General features: G+C 42.1%; 1 protein-coding gene across 9 annotated transcripts in view; it reads left to right on the top strand.

Moving 5' to 3' along the window:
• Window positions 1-25959, top strand: part of TTLL5 (tubulin tyrosine ligase like 5) — a 158097-nt gene that overhangs the window by 112776 nt on the left and 19362 nt on the right. For 8 of the 9 annotated variants that reach the window (XR_008466039.1, XR_008466038.1, XM_054199318.1 and 5 more), the window contains 3 exons: window positions 1287-1464; window positions 9363-9583; window positions 16748-16833. Coding sequence is in view for 6 of the 9 variants with exons in the window: in XM_054199318.1 (XP_054055293.1) it covers window positions 1287-1464; window positions 9363-9583; window positions 16748-16833 (485 nt within the window). In the remaining 3 variants the exon portion in view is untranslated. Of the gene's footprint in view, window positions 1-1286; window positions 1465-9362; window positions 9584-16747; window positions 16834-25959 lie in introns of those variants that run through there. The other variant, XM_054199321.1, reaches the window with a different exon arrangement.

The following is a 25959-nucleotide window of genomic DNA, read 5'->3' as shown; positions in this document are numbered from 1 at the left end:
GGGCTGGCAGTTTCTTCTGGTTGAAACGTCCTTCTGAATATTTTAGGGGTTTGCTGTGATGACGAAGCTTGTGGCGGAAGGTGCAACACATTGAAGGGAAGGCGTGACAAGTTCAAAGAATCTAGGTTGTAAGTTTTGATAGGATTCTGAAGCAAGGAGATAGCAGTTAACTCCCTTGCCAAAACCATGACCTACGCTCTGAATCGTGGCATGAAATGTAACAGACACCAATTATCTTTTACATCCCAGTTACTTATGGCATGCATAGGAAATACAAAGGAAGTCTGCCCTGAGAATCAAAGGAAATATTTGGAAAGAGTGGCTGAGAGAAACATGACAGAGATCATCAGAAACCTGGGAAGCTCAGGCAGTGACGCTTGAAGGTTTCATTAGCCAGAGTGTCAGGATTCAGTGGGTCATATGGCATCCTGCATTGTGAGCACAGGCTGTGTGAGTTGCAGGGCCATTGCAGCCTCTTCAGGACACCTTGTGGTCCTGTCAGTCTGCCACCTGCTCTCTGCAAAGCCCCTCAGCCTCGTGTAGAAGTCTCTCACCGAGGCTTACAAACTTCAAAGCAAGCCAGTGAGCTCCTGTTTGTACTTATCAAGTTGCAGGCCACAGCTGAACTCCCACCATATAAGCCTGGGTCATAAGAGCTCCTGCCTCTTTGCAAGAGGCCTTTTCTTCTCTGGGAAAGGCTTGCATTACTCTGATGATGAAAGAAATGAGCCTATCTTCAGTCCCTTTGGGTCATTTGGATTGTAACTGTTTGGAGTAAATACGTGCCCTAGTTGCAACCTCACCCTACTGGTCCTTTATCCTTTTTGTGGATATTGTACTGCATGTCTGTCTTCTATTCCACTCTTACCGCAGTATGTGTGTGCTTGCTGTAAGCCTTGTGTTAGTGTATTAACAAAATCTCTACAAATCCAAATAAATAATTATCTCGTTAGTGATGGGAATCCTTAGCTGTTTTCCTGCTGCCTCTCTTCAATGCTAATCAGCCAGACATGCTCTGGTTTAGAGCTTTTCTTCTCTCTTCCTTTGTTCTCCTCAAACATGGTGTTACAGCTAGTAATACGGTCTCAGCCTGGAGTTCAAGAGGCTCCTCACCAAGATGGCAGTTGGCACATGGCACCTCTAGCAGGCATTGTGCTTGCTGGAGTAGCTTAAAACAAGTTCATAACTGGCTAAGTATTAAGGGATTTTTAGGAAGCAGCAGTGCCTTTTAAGTAGGAATCCTTATATGCAGAGTGTTGAAAGTGTGATGGCTTTTCTTTTTTCAGGGCTCCAGAGAATCATCGTTTTGCCTGGGAAGGAGAGATGGAGAACAATGTCAACAACAAGGTGACACAGAATCCACTGGCACATCCCAACTGTCAGCTCCATTTTGCTGTGCAGCAACTCAAGCAGCAGAAACTTCAGTCACGACAGCTGTTGGAGCAAAGCCAAGCCCGGCACCAGGTAACTAATTAAACATCCTGCCTGGGATGTAGCAATGCTGACTGAGTCTTAGATGTGCAGAATCAACCCAGTGTCAGTACATATGGCACAGCTTTTGTGAAGAAAGTAGCTCTTCAGGTGGGTTGCAGCAAAACTAATATTACCTGCAGTGATTTTGATAGCATTTTGATGCTGCAGTTCTCAATGGCTTCTTCCACTGCATTGGCAGCCTCTTCTATTTGGCTACTGGCATGCTGCTGCTTGCTTTTCTGCACCAGTTCAAGGCATCCTCTTATAGTGCCTCAGACAGCCTTAGAACTGTCTACAGTCTTCACAGTTCTTTGTCACTTAATCTCATCACTGGTGATATGTTCCTGCTTTGACTTGAGTTCTTCTTAGGTAGTGCTTCAGATGGGGTCACTGTTGTATTTCAGTGTTTCTAAACACAGGGTCTTGAAATTGTGTTGGCAACTGTGTCCTCTGGGGCAAACAGACCCCATCAAGGCTTCATCTTGACTAAATTATTCGCCGCCTGGATTTCTTCTTATATGGTGCAGTTATCAAAAGCGCAGTATGTTAAGGGGACTCAAAAATTATTTAGGGGAATCTTCATTCTTTTGAAGAAATGTGTTAATTTCTCTTAAGAGCCTTCAGTGTGCAGGAGGCATGGCCACTGACCCTGATGCCAGATGCAAGTTTTCTCTGCAACCCTGAAAATCTCCAGGCCTCCTACACATTTTGTTATTACTTCATTTAAGGTCGTCTTCTACTACTTTGCACGGAACTGTCTGATGGGTACATGACTCCTCTGTTACAATTGCAAGCAGAAAAGATGGGCTAACTGTCAAAGAGCTAGAGGAAATATGAAAAAGGGTTTGTATTATTGATGTTCTGAATGACACCTAGATGCCGAGGGTGGACCACTGTGTCTGGAACAACATTTCCATTCTGCCTGGGTTACCTTCCAAGGTTACAAGGAGTTCATCAATGCACTCATTACCTTTCTTTGTTATTATGGAGAGAGAGGTGTGTTTGTTCTTCTGAGTGATGTCCAAAAGACTTCCCTTCTAGAGGGAAGGAAGTCTTTGGGTGAGCAAAGCTTCATGCAGAAGAGACAGGTCTCCATTAGGAAGGAGTATTTGCTGGGCAGACTGGTAGGACTAGAATCCAACAAAACCATGAACAGAGCTAACACGAGGAGGTCTGAACACCCACTATCCCTCCTGTGAAGCAGATGAGTCACTAGTCAGAGTCCTTGAGAATAGGTTATAGGCAAATTGCCCTCATCCTTTTCTGGAAGCATCTTGAAGGGGAGGCCCTTCTTCATTTGCTCCTTGCACTCCTTTCAAGGCCCTCACTTAGCCATGCAGTTTCCATCCTCAAATTCCCTCACCTACAGTCTTCTTGCTCCCCGTCTGAGCAGAAGGCTGTCTTTTCATCTCCATCCAAGGGGCTCTGGGTGGGCAGCTGTGGCTGCTCGTGAGTTCAGGAAAGGGCTGTAAGCTGGCTTGTGCTTGTGAGGAGGCTGGAGCTGGCCATGGGGCCTGGCTGAGCCCTCTTCTAATTGCTGACATTGAACTGATGTTATTCTTGGCCTGGGGCAGAGCCATTACTCAGGAGTTTCTGTTAAAGTGATTCTTTGTTAAACATCCTCTCACCCCCACATCATCCCCCTCCTTTCTTTCCCTCCCTTCTCCTTCTCAGCCAAGCAGTTTGGACTTGCAGTATTGAGGCCATTGCCATGCTGCAGGACTCAGACTGCACTGAAGTTACTGTTAATGAAGAAAGGTATTTGTTGAACACAGGCACTTTCAGACTTTCTGTAGTAAAAAACGCGTCTTAATAAAATGATTGTCTTGGACACTTCCTCTCCCAGGAGACACTGTACGGAGCCAGCCAGACCTCCCCTTCCAGTCACAGTTGCACCGATCCTCTGATGCCCCTCCCAGTCACTGCACTACCCTCATCTTCATGTGCCTATCCCTTGCTCCCTCTCTAGTTTCCTGTCACTGACCTCTTCCTTCTGCTAGTTAGCTTCTCAGACTTCAGTCCTTTGACTCGGCCTTTCCAAGAACTGCCTTCTCTTTGCTCTTGCTTACGCATTCCCTGCCCTACATCTCCTTCCCACTCATGCTGCTTTGACTTCCATCCTGCCTTTTCCTGCTGGCCATCATTTGTCCTCTTTTTTCCCCCCAGCTGATGTAGCTTATCCTAGCCTGCATGGCACTACTACATTTCCTAGTCAGTGTCACCACAGCCACCTATCTACCGTTGCCTGGTCTTTCCCTTATGTTCCATCCCATGTATTGAGATCTTCATTGTCTCACCTGATACAAGTTCCTCAGCCTCCTCTCAACAGAAGAAATATATCCCCAAAACGGAAAGCCTATCCCTTGAAAGAGTGTCATGATCTCTCTACTGTGGGGAACGCATGCAGGATATCTCCAGGCCTGTTTCATCTGATTGTTTGAGTTCTTGTTATGGTTGGAAGGCAGGCTAGCCATTTGTCAGTAGCCGAAGTGCATTTATTAATATATCTCGAGGTATACCCTGAGTATGGCATGACTATACAACATGACTAGATACTAGTCTTTCCTTTTCTCTGTGACACATGGACTAGTCATACGTGTACGGATAGCGTGTGAACAAGTAACAGAAGCACCATGATTAATAACACAGCCAAATGCTTCTGCCTCTCCATTAATCAATTCAATATATTGGAGATGAGATGGATGCATTGGAAAGCATGGAAGTTCCTAGTCAGGTATTTGTGTAGTAAGAATACCCCTATTTGCCATGCAATGGACGTATCTTGTCACGAAGGCTTATTGCATATTTCCTTATGGCAGCACCCATAAAGTACTTTGGTTGAGCACTTTCCAGACACTTGAGAATGACGACTTCTCATCCAGGCATTTAACAATTTGCAGAGTAAGTAACAAACACTGTCTAGGTGCAGAAAAAGGACTAATAACCAACAATTTTCAGTCATTGTATGTGGAAGTTAGTTCATGCAGTGTAGTATTGTGGAAATAGATCTTTGATGTCAGAATAGGTACTTCATTCCCTGGAGAAAAAGAAAAACACCAGACTGACTGGATAAGACTCGAATAAACAAATGCAGTGATAGGGCCCAGGAACAGAGACAGTACAGAGCCTGAGAAAAGAAAAAAACAGAACGGGTCAGAGTTTGAAAGTGGAGACAAGAAGCTTAAATCTGATATCAACAAAATCAAGAAAAAAGAATTACAAAATCAAACCAAAACACAAGAAAAACAGGCTTATAGCAGTATTTTTAATGTTTAAAGGAGTCTTCATGTGACACGTTATGACCTAGATGTTAGTATCACTGGTGCAGTTGGCAAGGCAGTTAATATACCATCATTGTTTATTCTCTAATTGTTTCCTGTATGGGAAAGATGCCAGTAGCTGTTAGGGAGGTTCCTCTTTCTCTGTGTGGCTATGTTCTCTCTGCTTAGCCTAGCATCTACTGGGTTTAGAATTTTATGCCAAACATTTCACATGGGGAAAAAACTAAATTAAAACAAGAAAAGTACAGTTGTAGAGTGGAATGATCCCCATCAGTCCTGCTTATATCAAAAAAGCTTGTGTAAAACAAGAGATAAATTGTGTTAATGAGTTGTGTGGTCAGTTATGATCACGTTTTCAATCAGAAGTTTAAGTAGATTTTATGCTATAAAACATTGGGCTAAGTTAATCTTAAATGTATGTTCTCAAAATACTCCTGATTTTATAAAGGTCAGCACAATTTTTTTCTTTTAATGTAGGTGTGACTCTTCTGAATTCCTTACAGTTTATTTAGATCTGACTGGGAATGTAGAGTATTCAGAATAATACTTGTAGTATTCCTAGAACTATGCTATTCCTGCCTGAGCACACAGAGCCTCTTTGAATGCAGCTTTAAACATCATTAAACTGTTTTCTAAACTATTATATATTGGACTGCTGTCAGATTTGCAATCTCTCTTCCCCTTCAGTCTCTTGTTCATTCTTGTTTTGCAGCTTTCTCCCTCAGATTGTTTTCCCACTAAATTAGCTAACTGCCATTTTTCCTATTTGAGTCTTGTGATACTGATGAGTCAAAGTCTCAGTCTAAGTAAAGCAGAACAACTGTTCTGAAAGCAGTAGTCTGTGCTGATTTATACCAGCTGAAATTTTGTCCCCATGTTTCTGATCCTGTCGCTATTATTAGAATTATGGTAACGCCCAGATGTATTAAGTATCTTTCCAATACAATGCTATGGCCCAATCCTTGCCTCAAAGAGCTCCCAGTACAAAAGGGGGACAAAGGAGAAGGCACCAAGTCAACTTATTTTAGTATATTTTAGTCGCATTCTGAAGAATTTACCAAGGAAGACATTTTTCAGGACAATCTGTGCATACCATGAATTTGCTCCTCTTTAAATTTCATGATGACCCCAAGATGCTCCTCTTATTGCAGTTTAACACTATGGCAGTTAATAGTACATTTTGAGCCTGTTCTTTATCACCACATTGTGAATTTTCAACTCAACTGATTGTTGCATCCAAACTGATTTAACTGAATGCATTAATGTGTGTTCAAAAGAATCTCCACTAAACAATTTATACGACTTCAAAGGTCTTCCAAGCCTTTTAATTCTCTGTATTTTTGCAATGTCATCTGAAATGCAGTTGCTTTTCTAAAAGTGATGGGTTTTATTTTGTTGAGTTTGCTTTTTCCCCCCCTTTTTTTTAACTTAAATCCTCATCATTGTTCATTGCCTATAAACAACTCGGGTTTCCAGCACCTCGTGGTTTGTAACTAGCTGCACAGATCCTTATGCAACACACGTGTGTGCATCTGTATGTCAGTTCTCATCCGCTGCTGAGTCTCTCATCATTTTCAGGCTTGCTGATACGATTTAAACTGAATGACTATGGGATAGATATCTCAAAGCTATGTTTCATATAAATTTCATGAAAATATAAAGAGCTATATATATGGAAAGGGGATTCAACTACTGTTCCCATTGAGGCAAAGGCTGCAGCATGAGGCCACTCCTAGTTAAACATCAGCAAATCAACAGAAGAGTGCCCCAAACTCATGAAGGGAGCCACAATTTGGGACATGCTTTATATTAGATACTGTAAGATTCAACCCCAAGACAGATTCACAGGAAATGAGCTTCATTACCTCCCCTGGTCACAGAATGAACATGTTTTTGCTTGCAACGTTTGTTCCGTTACTGTGCTAGGGATGGGTGTTAGATACAGGGATGGTAAGTGCCAGGAACATTCTTTCTGTTTTTGAAGATCATGAATATATCTGCTTTTCTTCAAAGTACTACAGTACCTCCCTGCTTTTAATCATGAGCAGCCCAAGCTCAGCTCCTACTGGCTAATGCTCTTAAATGTGCATTGTCCTTACTGATAAGCTGTTCATGTTGAGATTTTCTAATTAAAAACTATTATTTTTGGACAGATAACGCTTTGAGTATGGTGTTCAAGTGTAGATGTGGAAGCAAGGAGAGGTGTGATCTAATGAGGCAAATATGGGATTGGGAGTCGGGATGATCTCTGACCCAGCTTTTCATATTGCTTCAGTCTGGCTTAGGGAAAATCACTTTCTCTGTCAGTGCTAACATTCTTCATGTGCAAGACAGGGTTAATGCTGTCCTACCTCCCCAGAGAATTATGCAAGAGAATTAACTCACTAACACTTTACATGACTTTTAGCTAAAAAGTCTCATAGTGTTCTAAGTATTTTTCAGATTTGTAGCCCTAAGAACTTGTCAGGGAAGCAAATGTCTCCTCAACATCAAGTTAAATCTGCCAGCCTCGTAGTGTGGTTCAGAGTTTTTCTCTTGCAGCAACAATAGTTGTAGGGTGCTACCTGCTTCAGGACTGCCTCTGCCAGGGTTTGTCTAGGCTTCTGCTCTCCCTAGACCCTGAGCCTTCAGAATCCAGATCTGTCTCCTGCTTTTTGGATGTGCTGAAATCTCTTCCCAACCCTTCCTTTGTGTGGTGAGGCTCTGCTCTCCCAGCTGCCCTCTTTATTTGCACAGTAGCTTCTCCTGGTTTCCTGTCCTGTCCCCATGGAGTTCACAGCAGGGCAGTATGCTTTGTAGCTGAATCCAGAAGCCATGGTCCGTGTCAGCTTCCAGTCTCCCCATCCTTGCCTGGAAGGCAGCCAGAATCTCAGCACAGCATGGAGACAAAGGCCTTTTTGGAAGTCTGTTACCCCCAAGAAAAACATCCATGACCTTTCTTTAGGTAGGTCTCAGCCCAGCTTTTGCTGATCAGACTTTGTTAGAGCATCCAAGCTTGTTGTTTCTTCAGAGTCACGGACCTCCTTGCCAATGCATGTTGACACAGGGAAGGGGTTAAGACTGTATGCTTCGTGGACTCCAGGATCTTAGTGGTTTTAATAACAAGAAAAAGAACTTACAGGAAATATGCATAATATCAAACTGAACACAATGAAATGTCACCTCTGAATAAGAAGGATGTGCAGTGACTTGACTGTCTCCATCCCAACCCCATGATGTGTCAGACTCAGATGCAAGAGACTAAACTAAGCTCCATTTTAGTTTGTTTTGCTGGGGGGAGGTGGGGTGTGATTGCTATTTTCCAGACTTCTGCACTTGTACCAGCTACTTGTTCAAAATCTGAAAGCTGCAGTCAAGGTAGAACTGCAGGGAAGGGAGAGGTTAAGAAGGACTGGGAGCTCAAGGGCATCTTGTCAGTGAGCTCTAGTTAGGAAACAGGCCTGTTTTGGCTCCTGCACTTCCTTTTCTCCCTAGAGCTCTGCCTGTCAGAAACGCCTTCCCACACACCACTGCCCTACTATTTGCCAGAGAATTGCGGGGGAGAGGGGCTTTTCCTGTCTGTGCGCTGAGACTCAGCCAGCCCTCAGACTGTGGTTTTCTCTGGAGCCTGGAGCCCACTCACTGTGGCTTTGTGTGTTTTTCACCAGAGAAGAAACTGAGGACAAATGCAGTGAAGGGCACTGCTCCCAGGGTCACGCTGAGGTGACTGGCGAGTGCTCAGCTATTCCCCTCATCTCCTATCACTGACCTCTAGCTGCCAAACTACATGGTTACGGTATTGCCTCTTTGCCCTGGGAATCTGACTGACTTCGAGGAAAGACAAGGCTGAACTCTCAGCAGGTTGCTCCTTTCTGAAGGGTTGAGCAGTTTGCAGAGCTCCCGTAGGGAACCATTCCCCACTCCCTGCTTTCAGTCCACTGCTCAGTTCTCCACTGTCTCATAATGCGCACATTCTTTTGCACCCTGTGCCAAATCTCCAACATACTTACTCTCCCACCTGCTATAGGAATAGAAATATTTTCTGTTCCCTGGTATTACTGGGGCTTTCCTTTTTGTCAGCTGCTGACCTAAATTCCCTTTTTCAGAAGGTACCCTAGAGCCTTTCTGTTATTCCAAGCACCTACAGGGTTAGATTGAAGAACTGGCATTGTAACATCTTCCCTGTAACCATAACTGTGTCTCAATCCCACTCCCACACAAAGAATAATTTAGCAAGATAAATGCAGAAAGTCAGCTGAAGCAATAAAAGCTTTGTGTATGGGAGCCCATTGCAAGATGAGATTGAGGATAGGTCCTCTTGTTTTTTATTCCAGAATAGTATCATTCTGTGGCAGTAATGAGCTTGTCTACCTTCCTAGAAGCTAGTCCCAGCTTCCAAGGGTATAAAATTCAGCTCTAAAAACTACTTCACTCACTTGACCACTTAACTCCTATGTGTGGAACTGTCCCTGGAGCCCTGGGGTTCCCTTCACCAGACAGGTATTATCCCTCACAAAAATGTCACCCACTTCCATCAGCACTCTCAGCAACATTCAGAGAGATAATCACCAATTACTACGGTATTTTTGTTGTTTTTTTGTTTGTTTGTTTGTTTTTTCTTTTTACCAGGCTCTCTTTGCCAACTACTCACAATCCAGCACCAGCCATATATCCATGCCAGCTGGCTCTGATACCCGCAAGACATCCAGTGCCACTTCTAGTATCCAGAAGGCAGCCAGTTTGCACAAAGTGATGCCATCCCAGAGTACGCCTTCTCAGCTGGTTCCAAAGCCTCCAGCAAACCACAGGCAGGCAGTGGTCAGAAAGGCTGCAGCCCGGAGGATTTCCAAGTAAGTTTTTTCTCTTCCCATCCACAACAAGGAGTTGGCACTGGTTCCCCCAAGAAGGAATATCAGAGAAGAACCTGTCTACCTGTGACTCTGACATAGACCTTTTTGGCTATGCTGTCCAAGATAAATCACAGGATAACCTGCGCTGTGTGTACTGAAATAGGTACGCGCTATGTTGCAGTTTCATGTTTCACAACGGTAAGGTAGGTAAGGCTGTAACATCATACAAACATGAGGATGTAGGAACTGCCAGAATGAATCAGAGAAGTATGGTGGGATTCAGTTACATAAATACAGGTTGCTAGTGACATATTAAATGCCCAGGGCTATTCCACCTGACCTTACAACGGCTGCTCCAGATGAGCACAAGTCTTCTGTAGATCTCACGTTGTATCTGCCAGTCCTATGCAGATGTCTCGAATAACTTGAGAGTACCAAGTATGGTACTTTATGTTTAAGGCACTTGAGACACTCCCTCCATGCTCAGTCTTTGATGGGGGCTAGAATCTGATGGGTCAGAAGAGTCTGCCAAAAAAATCAACCCACTCAATATCCTTAACAAACTAATCTACCCTTTGGCCAAGTTTCCCCATAAGTTTAACACACAATGATTTGACTTATGTCTTCATGCACATGTGTTTTATTACATTTAAAGTGTTTATATTGTGCCTAGTGTAGTGATAGCTTTCCTCATTACTTGTAGAAATCCTTCTACTAACTCTTACCAAATTTTTAGTTGTATAGTGCTTTCCATTCTAAGGTAGATGGATTTGGCATGTGTTATCTTAAAAACCAACAAACAAAAATCACTATGAAATGTTGCTTACTGATTGTAGGTTACCTTCCTTTCTATTTCTTGGTGTATTTTCTCTTTTTGTGCATTATGAGAGTATGTGAGCAAGACTTATGGGTTTTCTTCTTTACCTTTTATTGGTAGCTTCCTCAGCTCTCTGTTTATCTCCTCTTAAATGGTACAACTGTTTTAGACTAAATCCTTCAACGGGTTTTTCCGCATATCCTCAGACTGTTTCATCCTTGAATACCAAAGGGCAAAAATTGCATTCACAACTTCCTCCCTTATACTTACTCTACATCCAGAAGAGTTGTAAAGCTTTCCGAGCAGGTTCCTGTGAGGTTTCCTGATTCTGTGTTTGCTTCCTGTTCAAAGAGAGAAGTTTTACTAAAAGATTACTGATGAAAGACACCTTATGAAGATGCTAGGGCACTATCAGTGTGTGTGGATCAGATCTGGAACTGCAAGGCGTATTTAAGGAGCTTGGACAGAACTACTTTGGGGAAGCTTGTGTATTTCCTGTCCTGCCTGTACTCTTGCTATCTTAAGAGATAACACACTGAATTAATCCCCCAAAACTATTTAAAAAGAAAACAAGATGTTAGTAGACTTTGTCTACTCAGCAAATGCAGGTGTGAGCATCAGGTCTGGCAGGTGGGTTTACTATCTGATTTCTTTTATGTTGGGTAGCTCATGTTAGTGCAGGTGACAGGCTGTGTCAGTGGGTTTCTCTGCTGGGCAGCAGGGATGTGTATTTGAAGATGCCGGTGTGCTGTGCTCACTTCTTGGCAGAGGAAATGTTTATCCTTGTGAGATGGAATTGCAGCTCCTTGGACAGACTTTACTTTACTGCATTTTTGTGGTTTCTGCTCTGTGACAGGCAGGAGTGTGGGAAAACCGGAAAAAGTTCAGCACCAAAAATGCACTGAAGGGGGAAAAAAAGCAAAAGATTCCTTCAGAATTTCAGAAAACTAATCCAAGTATTGAAGGCTGCAAGGAGCCGCTCCGGAAATACTTTCCAAGTTGCCTTTCAGTCTCCAGCACAAGGCTCCAAACCCATTCTTGCCATTCATGGGATCTTGCAGTAACATTTTTTCACTTACACGGAAAACAGCAGTGCCCAGCTATATTTCCAGCATACCGAGAGCTGGTCATTTAAAAACTGCTATGTCTTAGTCTAATTTAATCCATTCATTGTTGTCAGGAAGACTGGAGATGCATCGGCGGAGGAGAGTGAATGGAGAGAAACCTCTGTGTCAAAGGAATATAGATTAGAAAAGAAAAAGATGTCTTGCATGCTTCAGCCTGTTCTTTATAGTCCTTGGTTATTCTGTACAAAGTATTCTTAGACATTGTGGTAGCCTGCTTTCAAAAAACTCCAGTGGCAGAAACCCCACCATGTCCTATAGAAGGCTATTTAAGGATCTAGACTACCTTATTATCAGAAACCTTATCCTGAATTTTTCCTACGTTGTACCTTGTTTCTCCTTCCTGAACTACCCTAAACACTTTCCCTTGCAAATGTTTTCCATCTTTTGAATATCTTTCTACTGCTTGGAGTTTCCTAATGTTGCTTAGACTTGTTGAGGTTTTGTTAACTTCAGATAGTAGTTCCACCTGCCAAGTCCTTAATTGTCTGGAATTTACTGTATTTTCTTCAATTTGTCAGTGCTTGTGTTGCAGCACCCAGAACTGTACTTTTCCAGTGTGGGATCTACCATATCCTTAGGTTATGACATGGCAAATATCCCTCTCCATAACATCTAATCTAATTTTGGCTTTTTGACTGCTTCATTTCTCTGTCAGGTCATTTTGAATTTGCTGCCCACTCTCACCCCCAAATACTTGTTGGCTGTTTTCCTGATCTCTTGCCTCAAAGATCTCAGTGCTATATATTATTTCTACAAGGCTCACTGAAACTAATCCCATTCTGTTGTTAAAGCTCTTGTGTCTCTTTTTTTTTTTTTTTTTCCATGTGTATTTCAGTAAGCCAGACCTTATTTCTCAGTCTGCTCTTGCACCACCTGGCTTTTGTTTAACATCTTAGTAAAGATCATCTTTTTAAAGTTGTTTGTAGAATTTCTCCAGAGACTGGACTGTGAAGACAAACTAAAATCAACTTTGTCTCTTTGACCTATCTCTTCCTTGCATGCGTTATCAATTCTCTCCCAGCCAGCACACATGGCTTCCAGAAGAGGAAGAAAAGAATAAGAAGTAGAAAACTCAACTACAAACAGAGTGAGATGCTAAAGATGAACATTACTGACTAATTCAAAAACTATCTAGTAAGTTGGACGCTTCCCTGGTTAAAACATAAAGGAAAAAAGTAATAGAACAGCCAGGCAATTCAGTCTTGTCTCTTCAGTTCCTGGCCTCTCTTGTTTTTCTCAGTCTCTCAACTTGTAAAAGGTGGTAGGTTGACTTTATAATGAATGGCATACAAAGCAGACTCCTTGCTTAAACTAACAGAGTGGAAATCCAGGGCCCATATTAAAGTGTGGAAAAAGACTAACTGATAGAAATGGTTTAATATGTAGCTCTATGCTGAAATGTAGCCCCATAAAACGGTCTCATGGGGCTCCATAGTTTCAATTAAATGTGATCATATCACAAGTAGAAAGATAGTTTTTGAACAGATAATGCAACAGGCTCTTCTTTCTTTCCAAGAGTCAGACTGAGTCCTTTCCACTGCTCATGTTGCCACTGCTATTGGCAGGTCTGTGAACCATGAAGTGGAGAGCAGCATTTTAAGATAGTGATCACAGATATAATATTCGTAAGCTGTGGAATGAAGCAGATGTCCCTGGAAGCAGCATTTGGTGTATCGGATCTTCACATTACAGATGACAGCATACAAAGTAGAAAAATATATTAGCTCAACTGTCAGAATCCAGAGCGAACTGGTATAAGTGGGTAGACGGAAAATCTTTCTCCTTTTAGGAATGATTAAGTCGCAATGAATATAAATTTCTGCACTATCATTGCTATAGTAACTTTTCAGAAACCTGCTCTCTAACTATGAGAGCATCAAGTAGATCAAGGCCTCAAACAGTCAGTGAACAGAACTATCAGACAAAAGATCTCAGAAAAATCCAGCTGTCAACGTTAGACCACTGTAATAAAGAGAGGAAATGCCAGGGAGAGGAAAAGAAGCATGTATTTCAAAATGTTATCAGGGAGAGAGAGAGCCCAAGAAGATCACCAACTTTATCAGCTATAGACTGGAACATCACAAACTACTGGGGATGTTGATCAACATGGCATAATTTCTTGTACTGAACTTCTGTGTAAATGTCATCCTCAACATCTCTTATTCAGGAAGCCTTTCAAAACAAGTATCGCCTTCAAGTCCCAACACCACACCACAAAGTCTTTCTACCTTGTTCTTGTTTTGTATATTTGCTTTGCATGGTGCCAGCAGCGGAAGAGCCCAAGTTGTGCTCTATTGTAACTAGTACAGAAATAGGGTAGAGGTGATGCATTTCTCCAGGGTTCAGGAAATCCATCCCACAGCAGGGTGGAGTCCTGACTGCAATTCGATATGGCAGTAGCCAGCTGTTCGAGGACAGCCTGGCCAAGCCTGGCAAATGTGCCAAAAGTAGAATGATGGCCACAGAGCAAGCCCTGTAAAATGCTATGGTTCTGGTTTGTATCCTGTGTTGCCCATGTGTGCTTATTCATAGGCATGCGTGAAGTGTCTTAAGTAAGCCGGGTACCTCACACATACAAACTGAGTGCCCACTGAAAAGAGGACAGGCAGCAGGAGAGCAAGCATGTAACTGTTACTGGAACCCCTTTCCCTTTTTTGCTACTGCGGCACGCTTGTTTTTTTAGCTCCTGAGCATCTGGGTTAATCAGGCTGCGTGACCCTTAGACATTTTTGGCAGCAAAAGCTGTGCATCTGAGAGACGTGCCTTGATTTAACACCCTGACACAGCTGGGCTCTCTAGGCCTGTAGCTCTTACCCTTGGCTAGCCTCAGATCATACACACAGATACACATGCAGAGATACCCTGTCCAAGAGCAACAAAGAGCAACAAGCCTCCCTGGCTCTGGGTCTTCACATCTGCTGCTGTCCTTTTGTCAAACCTGGGCTTTTTGTGATGTGAATTTGTTAGTGTCCGTTTTGTCCTCCCTGGACCATTAGATGCGTTCATAGTATCCCAGGAATAGGTTGTTAAAACAAAGGTGTTCAAAACTTATTCAAGAAAATATTTCTTTCTAATTTTTTATTTCTCTTGTTCTACCTGTGAAATAAGAGCATCCTCCAAATTTGCAGTCCCAGGCTGGGCAGCTTAGGGCTGGTTTACTGCCTAAATGAAGTCAGTCGGTATCAGTTTCAAGGAGGCGTTAGCTGTATAAGGGATGGAAAAGGGCAATGACAGATATTTACATGGAGGGGACAGTAGGAACACTGTCTTTGTTAGTACTGATGAAGAAGAAATGGAGAACATAACAATGGATTGCATTGGAGAAGTGGAAGCTAAAACAACACAGACATTAAAAGCAGGAGCCTGAGAAAGGCAGTAGGGTTTCAGCCAACCCAAAGAGGAAGAAAGCAGAAGGGGATTAACTCAGTTTAAATAGTGAGTATGTTCTGGCATTGGAGCTTCCATCAGGACAGCAGAGAGAACTTCAGGGATGAGCATAACGTGGTGGGAGATCAGTGACCCAGAAGCTGATTTGAGAATGAGGTATGTGGAGGTGACAGTTGAAACTGCGAGAATCAAGGTACACTGTGGGTAGACGAAAAAGAGAAAGGGCAAGTCTGTAGTGAGAAAGAGATTCTCTAAACATAAACCACACTTTAAGGTAGAAGTTGACTGTTCCCTGTTTTGTTTTGGTTTTTGTTGTTGTACTTGCTGGCATTCTTGCTGACATTTTCAACCACTGGTCTTGCATTCTACCTGCAGAAGGGTGAGCTGAATTTGGCTGTCAGTTGTCCTGCATTAACAAAGTGGACAAGCTAATTATGAACATGGAATCTCTGTGTAAGAAGCATAAAGATCCATCTGGATTCTCAGCTCCCAGAAGGACTATGCAATATCAGCAGCAAAAGAAACCATAAATACAGATCCAAAACTCCCTCCAAGAGACAATAAACATAATAACAGGCACCTCATTTGACAATAGCATTCCAAATTATGGCTGACTCAACTAAGGTGTTCTGTTTTGCAAATGTCATATATACATCCCTCTCCCTTCATGTATGGACTTCAATTTATTTCACTAAACTCCAACTGAGATAAAATACAGGAGTCCCTCACTGGCCTTATAGCTGCCAGGAGCACCTGGATTACTGGCAACTTGCTGACTTTGAAATCTGAAAGCAAAAGGTTTCAGACAAAACTATAGAAACTGCACATGTGTGCCTGGGTCTGTTAGTCATCAGGACATCACATGGGGATTGGAGATTACAGTGCTCTTCTGGAGAAGAGCTCACAGTAACCGTAACGCTGTAGAGCTGAATGAATGAAGGAGAAGGACTCTGACAGAGAGACACGAGTATACACGCAGAAGTCTGGAGTGATCAGAATAGAGTTGAGCGGGGTGGAAGGAGGTCAAGGAGGGATAAAGGAGGAGAGGACAAACCAGGAACAGATGTATCAATTGTATAGATTTTAAGAACAGAATAGATCATTGCAGCTGTATAGCTTGACCTTGTCTTGTGAGTAGACCCATTTTTAATGTAAGACGGCATGGTCTCAGTTTGATAATAAATCTTTATAAGAGTTAAAGGAAGTGCAGTTTTACTCCATAGAATATAGTTTTGTTGTAACTCAAATGCTGAGATAAATGCAAGAGGTTTTGCATAAAGTAGCTGCTTGAGGACTGGCACTGGACTGCTGGAGATTAAATGCATTCTGTGGGTCTCAGTTTCCAAGACAAGTGAGAAATCTTGCTTAAATGAGCTGTCTCTGCTGAAACAAGATGCAAGGATGTAACTTTTGAATGTAGCGTGTTTTTACCAGCATGTGTATTTCTGTTCTAAGGTTGCTTAATCGTTTTTCTTTAAATCACTGGAATAAGGCTACCACAGCATTACTAGTTGAGTTGTGTTTTGGTGATCCAATACCACTTACAATCTCCTTTATCCTCCAGAATCAGCTTCCAAGGCGTGTGGGACAATTAAGCATTTTAGGCACATCAGAATCTTGCTGGTGGCTTGAGTGTTCATCTGTCTTGCTCTGCCTTTTTGGAGTCAGTTGCTGTCGCGGCCTTTTTCGTACCATGTTCATGCACAGCTTTATAGCTACAATCCCAATGAGATGATGTAAACTAGGAGAATTTCAATTTTTTGTTTGAGGCTTTTATTCTTTGTTGGCCTATCCCTTCTTACCTCCATCTAATTTGATGCTTTTACCTGTTAGGGTGACCTCTGCAGAAAGGCAACTGAATGGATTCCAGAACAGCCTTCACAGTGCTGCATCCTGTGAGCCAGGGACAAATTCCGCAGGTGAGTGCCAGTGCTAAAGACCAGGAAAGTGGGGGTGGGCATGCTGAGATGCTTTCATCTTTCTCAAGAACTGGCAGGAAAAAAACTTTCTCAGCAGCAAGAAGAAACACAGCTGCCTACCCTGCACGTAGTGGTTCCTAGGTAACAGTCGGGGTTTAGCTGTGCAGGGAATTTATTCCTCCTGGGATTAAAAAGACTAAACAGAAGGGAGCAAAGGCTGAGTTTCATAAAGTTGGAAGAGGAAGATCCCTAAAAATGTGGCTGGGAAAAAAAACTTGGCTAAAATGGCTCCCCTTTGCTTTAGGCTTTGGCTCAAAGATGCTCTGTTGTTTAAGCTTGGCCTGTAATAAAGGGCCAGGACATTCTTTACATTTCTCTTCTTGCAGAAAAGCCCCTTAGTTCAGAAAGACATAGTTGAGACTTGTGAATCAGCTGCATAGTGAAGTCAATCAGTAGAGGTGAAAGCTCCCAAAGGAAAATCACTGTGGCTTATTGAATCAAATCTTCATCATTCCTTAGTGTCTAATTAATTAAAACAGGTTTATCTGGTGTTAAAGTCTCAATAAATGACGACCAAATCCATTTCTCATTGATGCAAACCTGTTAGCAGATTGTGTAGTCTTGATGAACCCATATTACCCATGGCCCACAATAATTTGTGATGTTGCCGTAATGGAATATATGGGCAAATTATGGTCTAGAATGCTTTTAAAATGTATGTTTGTCCCCTTTTGTTTGGCTGTGAAAACCCTGAAAACATGACTTGTGTATCACTAATGCAGCGATCTCTGTGTTTTCACAGGCTGAAAGAAAAGTTTGCACAGGGGTGAACTACCTAATTCATCTCTTGGTTATTTAGCTATGGAACTCGAAGATGACATTTCCATTATTAATGTCAGTGATTTTATTGCTGATCCTCTAGCACAAACATTCAGCTAATGCACTTGTACAGTTCCAAACTGCCTCCCACACTTTACCACCTGCCAAAAACTACAGTTATCCTACCAGAAATTTTATAGGGTGAATAGACATAGTCAATAAAAAAAACCCCTACAGCACATTGAAACATAACAGTGCAGGAATGGAATATAATGGGATTATCAAAATAAATAAAATTATGTCAATACTGTTGTATATGTATAGTTAAGGCAAAAGTTCTGGTCTACTTTATAGTTCAAGTTGAGTTTTTAGTACATTATATAAGATAAGGTAACACGTAAATTTACAATTAAATGTAAAAATTGAGTTCTCAGTATATTGAACAAACAGGTTCGCTGAGTGGACTTACATGAAGGTGTTTGTGTGCTGTATTCTGCCTTCTTTTTCACGGTTTTAAGAGCATTGTCATGGTTGCCACCCTGTAATTTTAACCTCTGCAAGATATTCTGTCCGTCTCCTCTGAGTGCTGTTGTTGTTACGTGTGTCTGTGATCTGTAGGTAGCATTTTTCTGTCCTTCCCTGTTCCTGTGAATACTTAATGCAGAGCATGCCTGAGGATTGTTGATAATATTAATGACGGAAGGCAACAGCCAGAGCTGAAGGAAAATACAGACTAGATAACAACTACAAAGTTCAGGGTAGTCATCCTCTCCGGAAATACTTGTAATCCAGTGAGAACTGAGAACTTCAGCTCATGTTTCCTTCTGTAGGACTAGGCTAGCTGCACTGTACTAAACTTATCCTCTCCAAAGATGAAACACAGGGTTTACCCTGCCATTTAGCTAAGAGTGTGAGAGCTTAGATAGAACCCTGGTTTGGCTGGGGGTAGGCTAGCAGAACCATGGTGGGTGGGTTACTCAAAGCTTCCTTGTTGCTAGAAGAGGTGTATAGCTCCAAGAACAGTGCTAAATATTGTGGTGATTGAACTAACTAGAGCAAAATGTTTGTTCTTGGAAACTGGGGAATGATATTTTCTTCAGCTTTGCACCAAGCCACTGGTATGCGTCAGAGGCTGCTGTGCCCAGTCTGTGTGTCTCAGAAACTACTCTGGTCCTTCCTGCAGGAACAGCTGTTTTTCTTCTTCACTCTCTCCATTGATTGCTTACACTAGGCCCCGATTTCCCCTCATCAGCAGCTTATTTGGGGTTACTGTTTCACATGTATTTGGTATCCTAGATACCAACTATAAAGGGGTTGGAGACACAAGTCATAAAGCAGATTACAGAATAAAGTGCAAGCATTTAAAGATAGAAGGCTGTGAAAAGTTGCAGAGATAAAAGAGGAACCAGGCAGAACCTCTGTATAAACATGCACGCAAATGTTCAAAAATGCCTGAGAAGCTTGAACAGGCCTTCTCCTCTAACAGTCTGTCTGAGGATAGCTATGGGGCTCTGCAGAGAAGCAGCAGAAAGGTGTCACAAATAATCTAACCAAAAGCAAGGATGATGCTCAAAGGAAGTGAGAGTCGGGCAATATGGAAACTTTTAACCAGATTGTCCAGAAAACCGTTCAGTAGTGGTTAGCACTTAAACTGTAGGAGAATAGCAGTTGTAGATACTGGTGTGCAGTGGACACAAGCTCTTAAGATGAAGTAAAAGGGAGAATGAAAGTCAGCATATCTGCAAAGCAGCTCAGGATTCTGAAACAAGCCACCGCTACAATGATAGCATGGCATCCTCTCATCCCTATGGCCTCAGCCTCATTTCATGGAAAGGCAGAAGTTGTGTGAGAGCTGTGTGCTTCTGGCGCAATGCGAGAGAAGGCAGAGATTCTCATGAGTATCTACACACAGGAAGCTAAATCTGCAAGCTATCATTTGGGGGTTATTTGTAGTGTCTGAACAGACAGTTTCCTATCAAAGTTCGTGGAAGTTTAACAGGATTTATTCTATTAAAGAACTACTAAGAATTACTACCTCTAGGGAACACTCAAAATGTTTCTGACCTGATTTTTCACTGAAATTGAACGCTCGGCCACTAGTGGGTTGTCATTCTGAAAATACAGCCATTATCACATTGTTTTCTTTATTCTGTGTTACTTTGAGGATCCCTCAGCATTACACTGATCGTTTCCTGCTTCACGGAATTTAGCAATTCAATTAGTATTAGTGAAATAGGGTGATTGTGAACTAAGAAATCAATTCTTTTTTCCAAGTCTTCTTCAGAATATAGCTCGCTGAGTAGCAGCTAAGCCTAAGTAATATGGTGGGTTGTTAAGTTCCAGGTTGTCTTTATGAGGCTGTGTTTAATATGGCGAGTGCAGATGAAGGAAGGAACCTACAGGCTCGTCATCTTTTTTCAATTATATATATTAACTATGTAAGGTGTATGGAGACATTTTGCCATATTTTGCTGTTTTATTTTCTGTTCCTCTCTAGCGGCATTAGGTGAATAGTGCATGAATTCTTTTTCCTCAAGAAAATTAAGTTCTAGGTAAAAAAGGTGTAATTTTTGCACCAGAATTTATCTTTTGAACCACTGGCAAGAAGCATCAAGGAAGTTCTGTAGCTACGTGGAAGACCTCATAGTTAGAAAGTTATTTTTGAAACACTTTTTGAAAACACTAACACAAAGCAGATTTTAGGAAGAATAAAGTAGGAAGGGCACTTTATGAAAATATAACAACATAGTCCCAGGCAGCTGCTGTGTTCCTGAGCTAGACTCTTGTCTGCAAAAGCCCAGAGACCGTGATGACCACAGCTGATTTTATTTGGTTTGGTTTGATTTGTAAAGGTAACAGCAACTATGAGTGAAACCTGTCTTCTGTCTTTGTGCTTCTGTCTCCTGTTTGCTGCCAACTTCTTGAGAGTTTGTGAAACTCTTACTTTAAAAGCTTCAGAAGACAGAATACTTCTGGGGTTCTGTTTTGCTATGGCAAAAATATAATGAGCTAATAACCTTTATAATTAAAAACAAATATGAATCATGATTAAAACTGGACAAGACTACTGCCTGGCTCCAGACTTGACGGGACTTTCGCCTTTTCATACTCAGGCTGATTAACAGTGATGCAGTTCTATTGTGTTAATGTTTATATTAGTAGTGTCCACATGGCTTTTCCACTACGTGTGCTGGGAGAAGAAAAAAGCATTAGAGTTACTGATTAGGGGAGGTAAAAGTTAGTAATGTGCTGTCTGAGTTTGACAGGAGTGAAGACTGCTAATTCGTGCAAAGTCTCAGATCTCCACCTAGTCTGGTGGAAGCTAGGGAGGAAACTTCTTGAGCTAGGTGGTATAGACTTGACTTTATTCCCTGTGATTCCCAGGTCTGTATCTGAGCTTTGTTGCAGGATGATGCACAGTTGTCTGTTTACTTTAGACGTTTACCTGGCCCCCGTATCTGCATGAATGCCAAGTCCAGAAGGTATGCAAGTGTATCATCATCTGTGAGGGCTTAAACCTGGATCCTGAACTGCCAAGAGATTAGTTGAAGAATATGGGGATTAATAAACTGGTTTGGATCTAATCCATGTAGAAGGCAGGCTGGTGTTCTTAGTTTTCTAGTGATTTCCTTCTTTAGGCTAAGGTGGAGAGCAGTTTCTGAATGCTGTCCAAATAAGATGAATGTGCAAGCAGTGTGGTCTGGTACAGAGCAATGAATGTGCAAACTAGTGATAGTAAGGAGCACTGTTGCACTTACTCTTCTCTGTATCTACCACGCTCTAGATTTTTTTCATTTTACAGGAAATCTACAGGTAGACTGTGTATTTCTAAAATTTTTTATATCCAAAATTATTGTGTGCTCCTTTGTAAGAAGGTCATGTGTGTCTTGTGAGACCTGAAATTAGAGTTCACGTTGGAATTACTAAGCTGTGACTGGCTGTTGTCTGCCCACTGCTTGAATTAGCATTATTCTTGAAATGCAGCCTCTTTTATATAAGCTTAAAGAAAGAAAAGCAGAGATGCTTTTAGCAGGTATGCAAAAGTACAAGCTTCAAAACTATCCTGCACTAGAAAAAGGAAAAAAAAAAAAGGAGGGGGGGGCGCAAAAAAATCACTTTGTATTGTTTGCCAGATCTAAATGAAGAGGGATTTGGAGATTCTTTTATCAGCCAGTGTCTCTCAACTCTCTCGGTGCATAAAGGGTAGGGGTGGGATAGGGTATGTACTGTTGCCACTGTGCACGGCCTGTGTCAGCTTTCTGGCCATTTGCTACAGTAGGGTGGAATTCCCAGCTGCCTAGCCTTGTCCAGGCTTCCTCAGCTTCTGCCAGGCTTCCCTGCAGCCTCGGAAGGCAGTAGATTGTCGAACACCAATGTATTTATTTTTATGTTGTTACCACATTCCCAAGAGGAACCTTGGCTATGATTTCAGCTGGTCTCACCACACTGTCCAAATCCTTCATCAGGAACAGCTGGGAAAAGAAATCACTCAGGTTTCTGCACAGCACATTGCTGGTACGCCTCCTCCCTCACCCTAATCCTGTTAATTCCAGTCTTCATTTGCCACCCTCCTGGTTCTCTTTTGTTGCTGTGACTGACTGCACAAGTGGTTTGACTTTGAAAAGTGACCTTCAAATGGGCACCTGGAGCAACCTCTACCTCAGACTTGGGCACGAGGTATCTTATGACATAAAAGAGCAACTTTTGATGTCACCTCATTACTTATCCTAGTCCAGGAATGGAGTAATGATGAGCTCTTTCACATAAATCCTTCCAGGACCACCTGACTGGCTGAGAAGGTCTGGGTGGGCCACTGAAAGGGAATAGCAGTGTGATATCCAGCACCTTGCATCAAACTTTTCCAGTGCAGCCTCTCACCCTGCATACAGCCTTTGTCAACAGCAGTAATAACATTCTGTCAGCATCTCTCTCTCTGTAGTGCTGTCTCCATGAAGAGAAAGGGTTATTGAGAAACAGAATCAGTCTGTTTTATTATACTTTGGAAAGCAGTGGAGCTTGAGGTGAATCCTACTATCGTGCCTCCCTTTTTGGGAGGGCAAAGAATCAGTTACAATGGAGGATATTTGGTTTCACATTTGTTCTTAGAATTATCTTCCTAAAGCCGTTGTTCTTTCATGCATCATGGAAACATCCAGGATCTTCTCTTTCTCTCTCCCCTGCTGACTTCCACAGTTTCATAAAGGTACTATGTTTGAGTATATCCAGTTATCAGAAAACTATGTATAAGTTTCATTAAATTCCAGCAGAGTGTAAAGCTCTGCCAAAAGCAGCATTTTGGGCCCTTCTCAGATGATGTTAAGAAGGTGATGTCCAACTCTAGGTCTCAGCTAGAGCTGAGGGTCAGTGTTTGCTTTTAATGATCAGAAATAACATTTATTCCTTAACTTGTAAGAGCAGCCTGCCTCTCACACCTTTAGTCAACCTTTTGCCTTTCTTTTATGAAAGGAAGGAGCTTTTTCCTGTTGCTACCGGTCTCATGCCGCTGAAAGGACATTCCAAGTCTCAGGACCACTGGGAAAAGCAGGAGAAAAAAGGAAAGGAGTTTCTAGAAATTAGCTTCCCTGTTTAAGAACAAGAACCCAACTTGAATTGTAGGAGCCTTCGCTTCTGACAGACTCAAAGAAAACTCCGAAGCCGGATAAGGAATGACTTCAGGCAGTTGGCGTTTTTGCCTGACTGGAGGCTGAGAGTTGCTTGTTCTCAGTAGTTAGGTGATGGCAAACTGCCTGTGTTTCCTTGCTGTGTTGGAAATGTCATTCAAGATCAGGTGTGCAAAGACTGGGGAGAGCTTATATAATATCTTGGCTACTTCTGTCTCACATCTGGCCCTTTGGCATTAAGCTACCTATAGAGAGGATGACTTTGCCCATCCAAATTGGATTTTGTTTTTATCTGGCATTATTTTTTGAGACTAAGAATAGAAGCCGAAATGTGTGTGAATAGGGTAAAAGGAGTGTCTGAAGTTATGAAATGAAATGTGGGGAAGAGCCAGAGAAGAGAAAGCCACAACAAACCAGGGAGTAGGGAGCTGAATAAGAGAAATCAGAATGAAGGCTGTCAAGTACAGAAGGGCATTAGCAGTTTGGGTGAGTAGCCCACCGAGTGTCTTCTCTGTAACGGTGGGGAGCAGGACGGCTCATATTGGCTTCCACTGCGATTTCTCCACTTGTTAATGAGGCTGCTCGCTGCTCTCTTTGTGCAGCGAGACTTCACTCGAATACAGTTGTGTGTACTGACTGTGTCCCCCCCACCCCCTTTAAGTTAATTTTCATGACTTGGAACTACTGCTTTCTCTTGCCTGCCCAGTCCAGCAAGCCAACTTGAAATCATGCCCAAAAGATGGGGGAGGGAAGGCTGGCCTTCTGTTGTCAGCTGTCCTGTCTTCTAGTGTCAGTCACCCAGGGATATAAATAAACCCCATCTATTTATTGCCTTTCTTAGTTGCACTATATATTATCAAGAGAATGCTGGGCATCACTCTAGGATTAGGAATTCTCTCTGCTCTGGGATAAAAAAAAATATCTGAATTTCTAGGATTATCAGAGCTTTTCAGGGAGAAAGGAAGTTCCTGTTTTCAATGCTAAATTCAGGAGGCTCTGACATGCTTCTCAGTTCTGCCACAAACTTGCTGTGGGTATGACGAAACAGCCCAAACTAGGCCTAGAAAATGTTAGCATGGGTCCCTGATGCAGTACTGTCATCTAGCCTAGTGCTCTGCTCTGTCTCATTCCTGCAGCCTGCAAGCAGAGTAGATTAGGTGCTGGTGTCTGACCAAGGCTATGTACGTCTGTGCTGGGGAAGTCTATATAGCACTGAGTTCTAGTGTGTGTGTATCCCATAAATGACTTTATACAATTCCTGTGATTTCCTTGTAACTCAGAATCACATCCATAAAATGAAAGTAATACTTTTCTTCCCCCTGTGTAACTGTTCTAAGTACAAAAATGTTAAAGTTTTTGATGTGCAGTCATGGATGACATAATAGTATGTAAACATGTGGACAGACATACAGGCAGATACTTTAACACCTCTTGGCAGGCAAAGAATAAAGGAGATTCATTCTGTTTTATGTGGTGTTTTGCTGCAATGACTCATATCCTAGGGAGAATCAACCCTTACTGTTGGCTGCTATCAGGAATGAGGTTTTTTCTGTCCCCCCTACTCAACCAGAAGGAGGTGGAATGCTCACCAGTGGCTTTGAAATGATAAAGCTTCATAGAATTATATACTTTAATGTTTATGAAATAATTGAATTGGCCATGAGCTGCGCTCATGGTAGGAACCTACATATGTACTTGTAGACATAGGAACGCCCTTCTCTGTGTTTAGTCCTCAAGGTAGCCTCAAGGCTACCTTGTCAAGGCTACCAAGTTTAGTCCTCAAGGTAGGAACTCACTCAAAGTGATTTTAATTCAGTTTGTAAGAAAAGACAAACCATACCGTGCATTTCTGTAGGGACGGGAAGGCTCAAAAGTCTCTTCAAAACAGGAAGATGAGGTTGAAGTTGGCTGCCTCTCTCATGTGCCTTTGTTTCCTTAATTTCAGTATATTGCCAAGGGATAGGTTTCTGGACTTCTATCCTATCTTAATACATATGGTTGACAGGTTGGTTCCTAATTCAGGTTACAAACTTTCTGTGCAATGACATAGCTGGCAATCCTGCTTTCTAAACATCTTTCCAGATCCTCTGTGTTGTGCGATGTTTGGCTCTATGTTGGGCTTTCAAGGTGAGTGTATTTTTTTTAAATATAGCAATATTTTTAATAAACAGCTCTCAACAAATGTCACTTGCATTTAGGAGCGAGCTGATGTGCTAAATACACAGGACAAGCTTTACCTACTAGATTAGCTGTAAAATGCAGACTGTCCAAAATAAACTTGGTGCATTTCTAAGTGTTTTGGATTTTTCTTTTTAAAGCACTGTCTAAGAATTTTTAAGAGAAGTGAAGATTACATTGACTTTTTCCCACAACATGCCTAGGTAGGAAAATGTTGCAGTATGTACAATTAAAATCTACAATAATGGGAAGAATAAAAAATTCCTTATCCCCGTTTTGTTTCTTTTAAAGATCAGCCTTTTCACACACCCATCTCTCCTGCACCCAAGGTCCTCAACATCTTTTGGAGTGGGGAAGTAGACTCCCATGCAAGCAAATGAGTAAAAGAGACAAAGCATACTGATAAGGGAGAAGGATTTAGAGCTGCTGGAGGAGCATGTGAAAAGATGAGTCAGGGACGAAGAGTCAAGAAGGTGTTCTGGGGCTTAAGAGGAATACCAAGAGTACT

This window comes from Rissa tridactyla, chromosome 4 (genome assembly GCF_028500815.1).
Source record: "Rissa tridactyla isolate bRisTri1 chromosome 4, bRisTri1.patW.cur.20221130, whole genome shotgun sequence".
Taxonomy (NCBI): Eukaryota; Metazoa; Chordata; class Aves; order Charadriiformes; family Laridae; genus Rissa; species Rissa tridactyla.
Note: the sequence above shows the minus strand (reverse complement) of the source record. Positions and strands in the feature narration are given on the sequence as shown.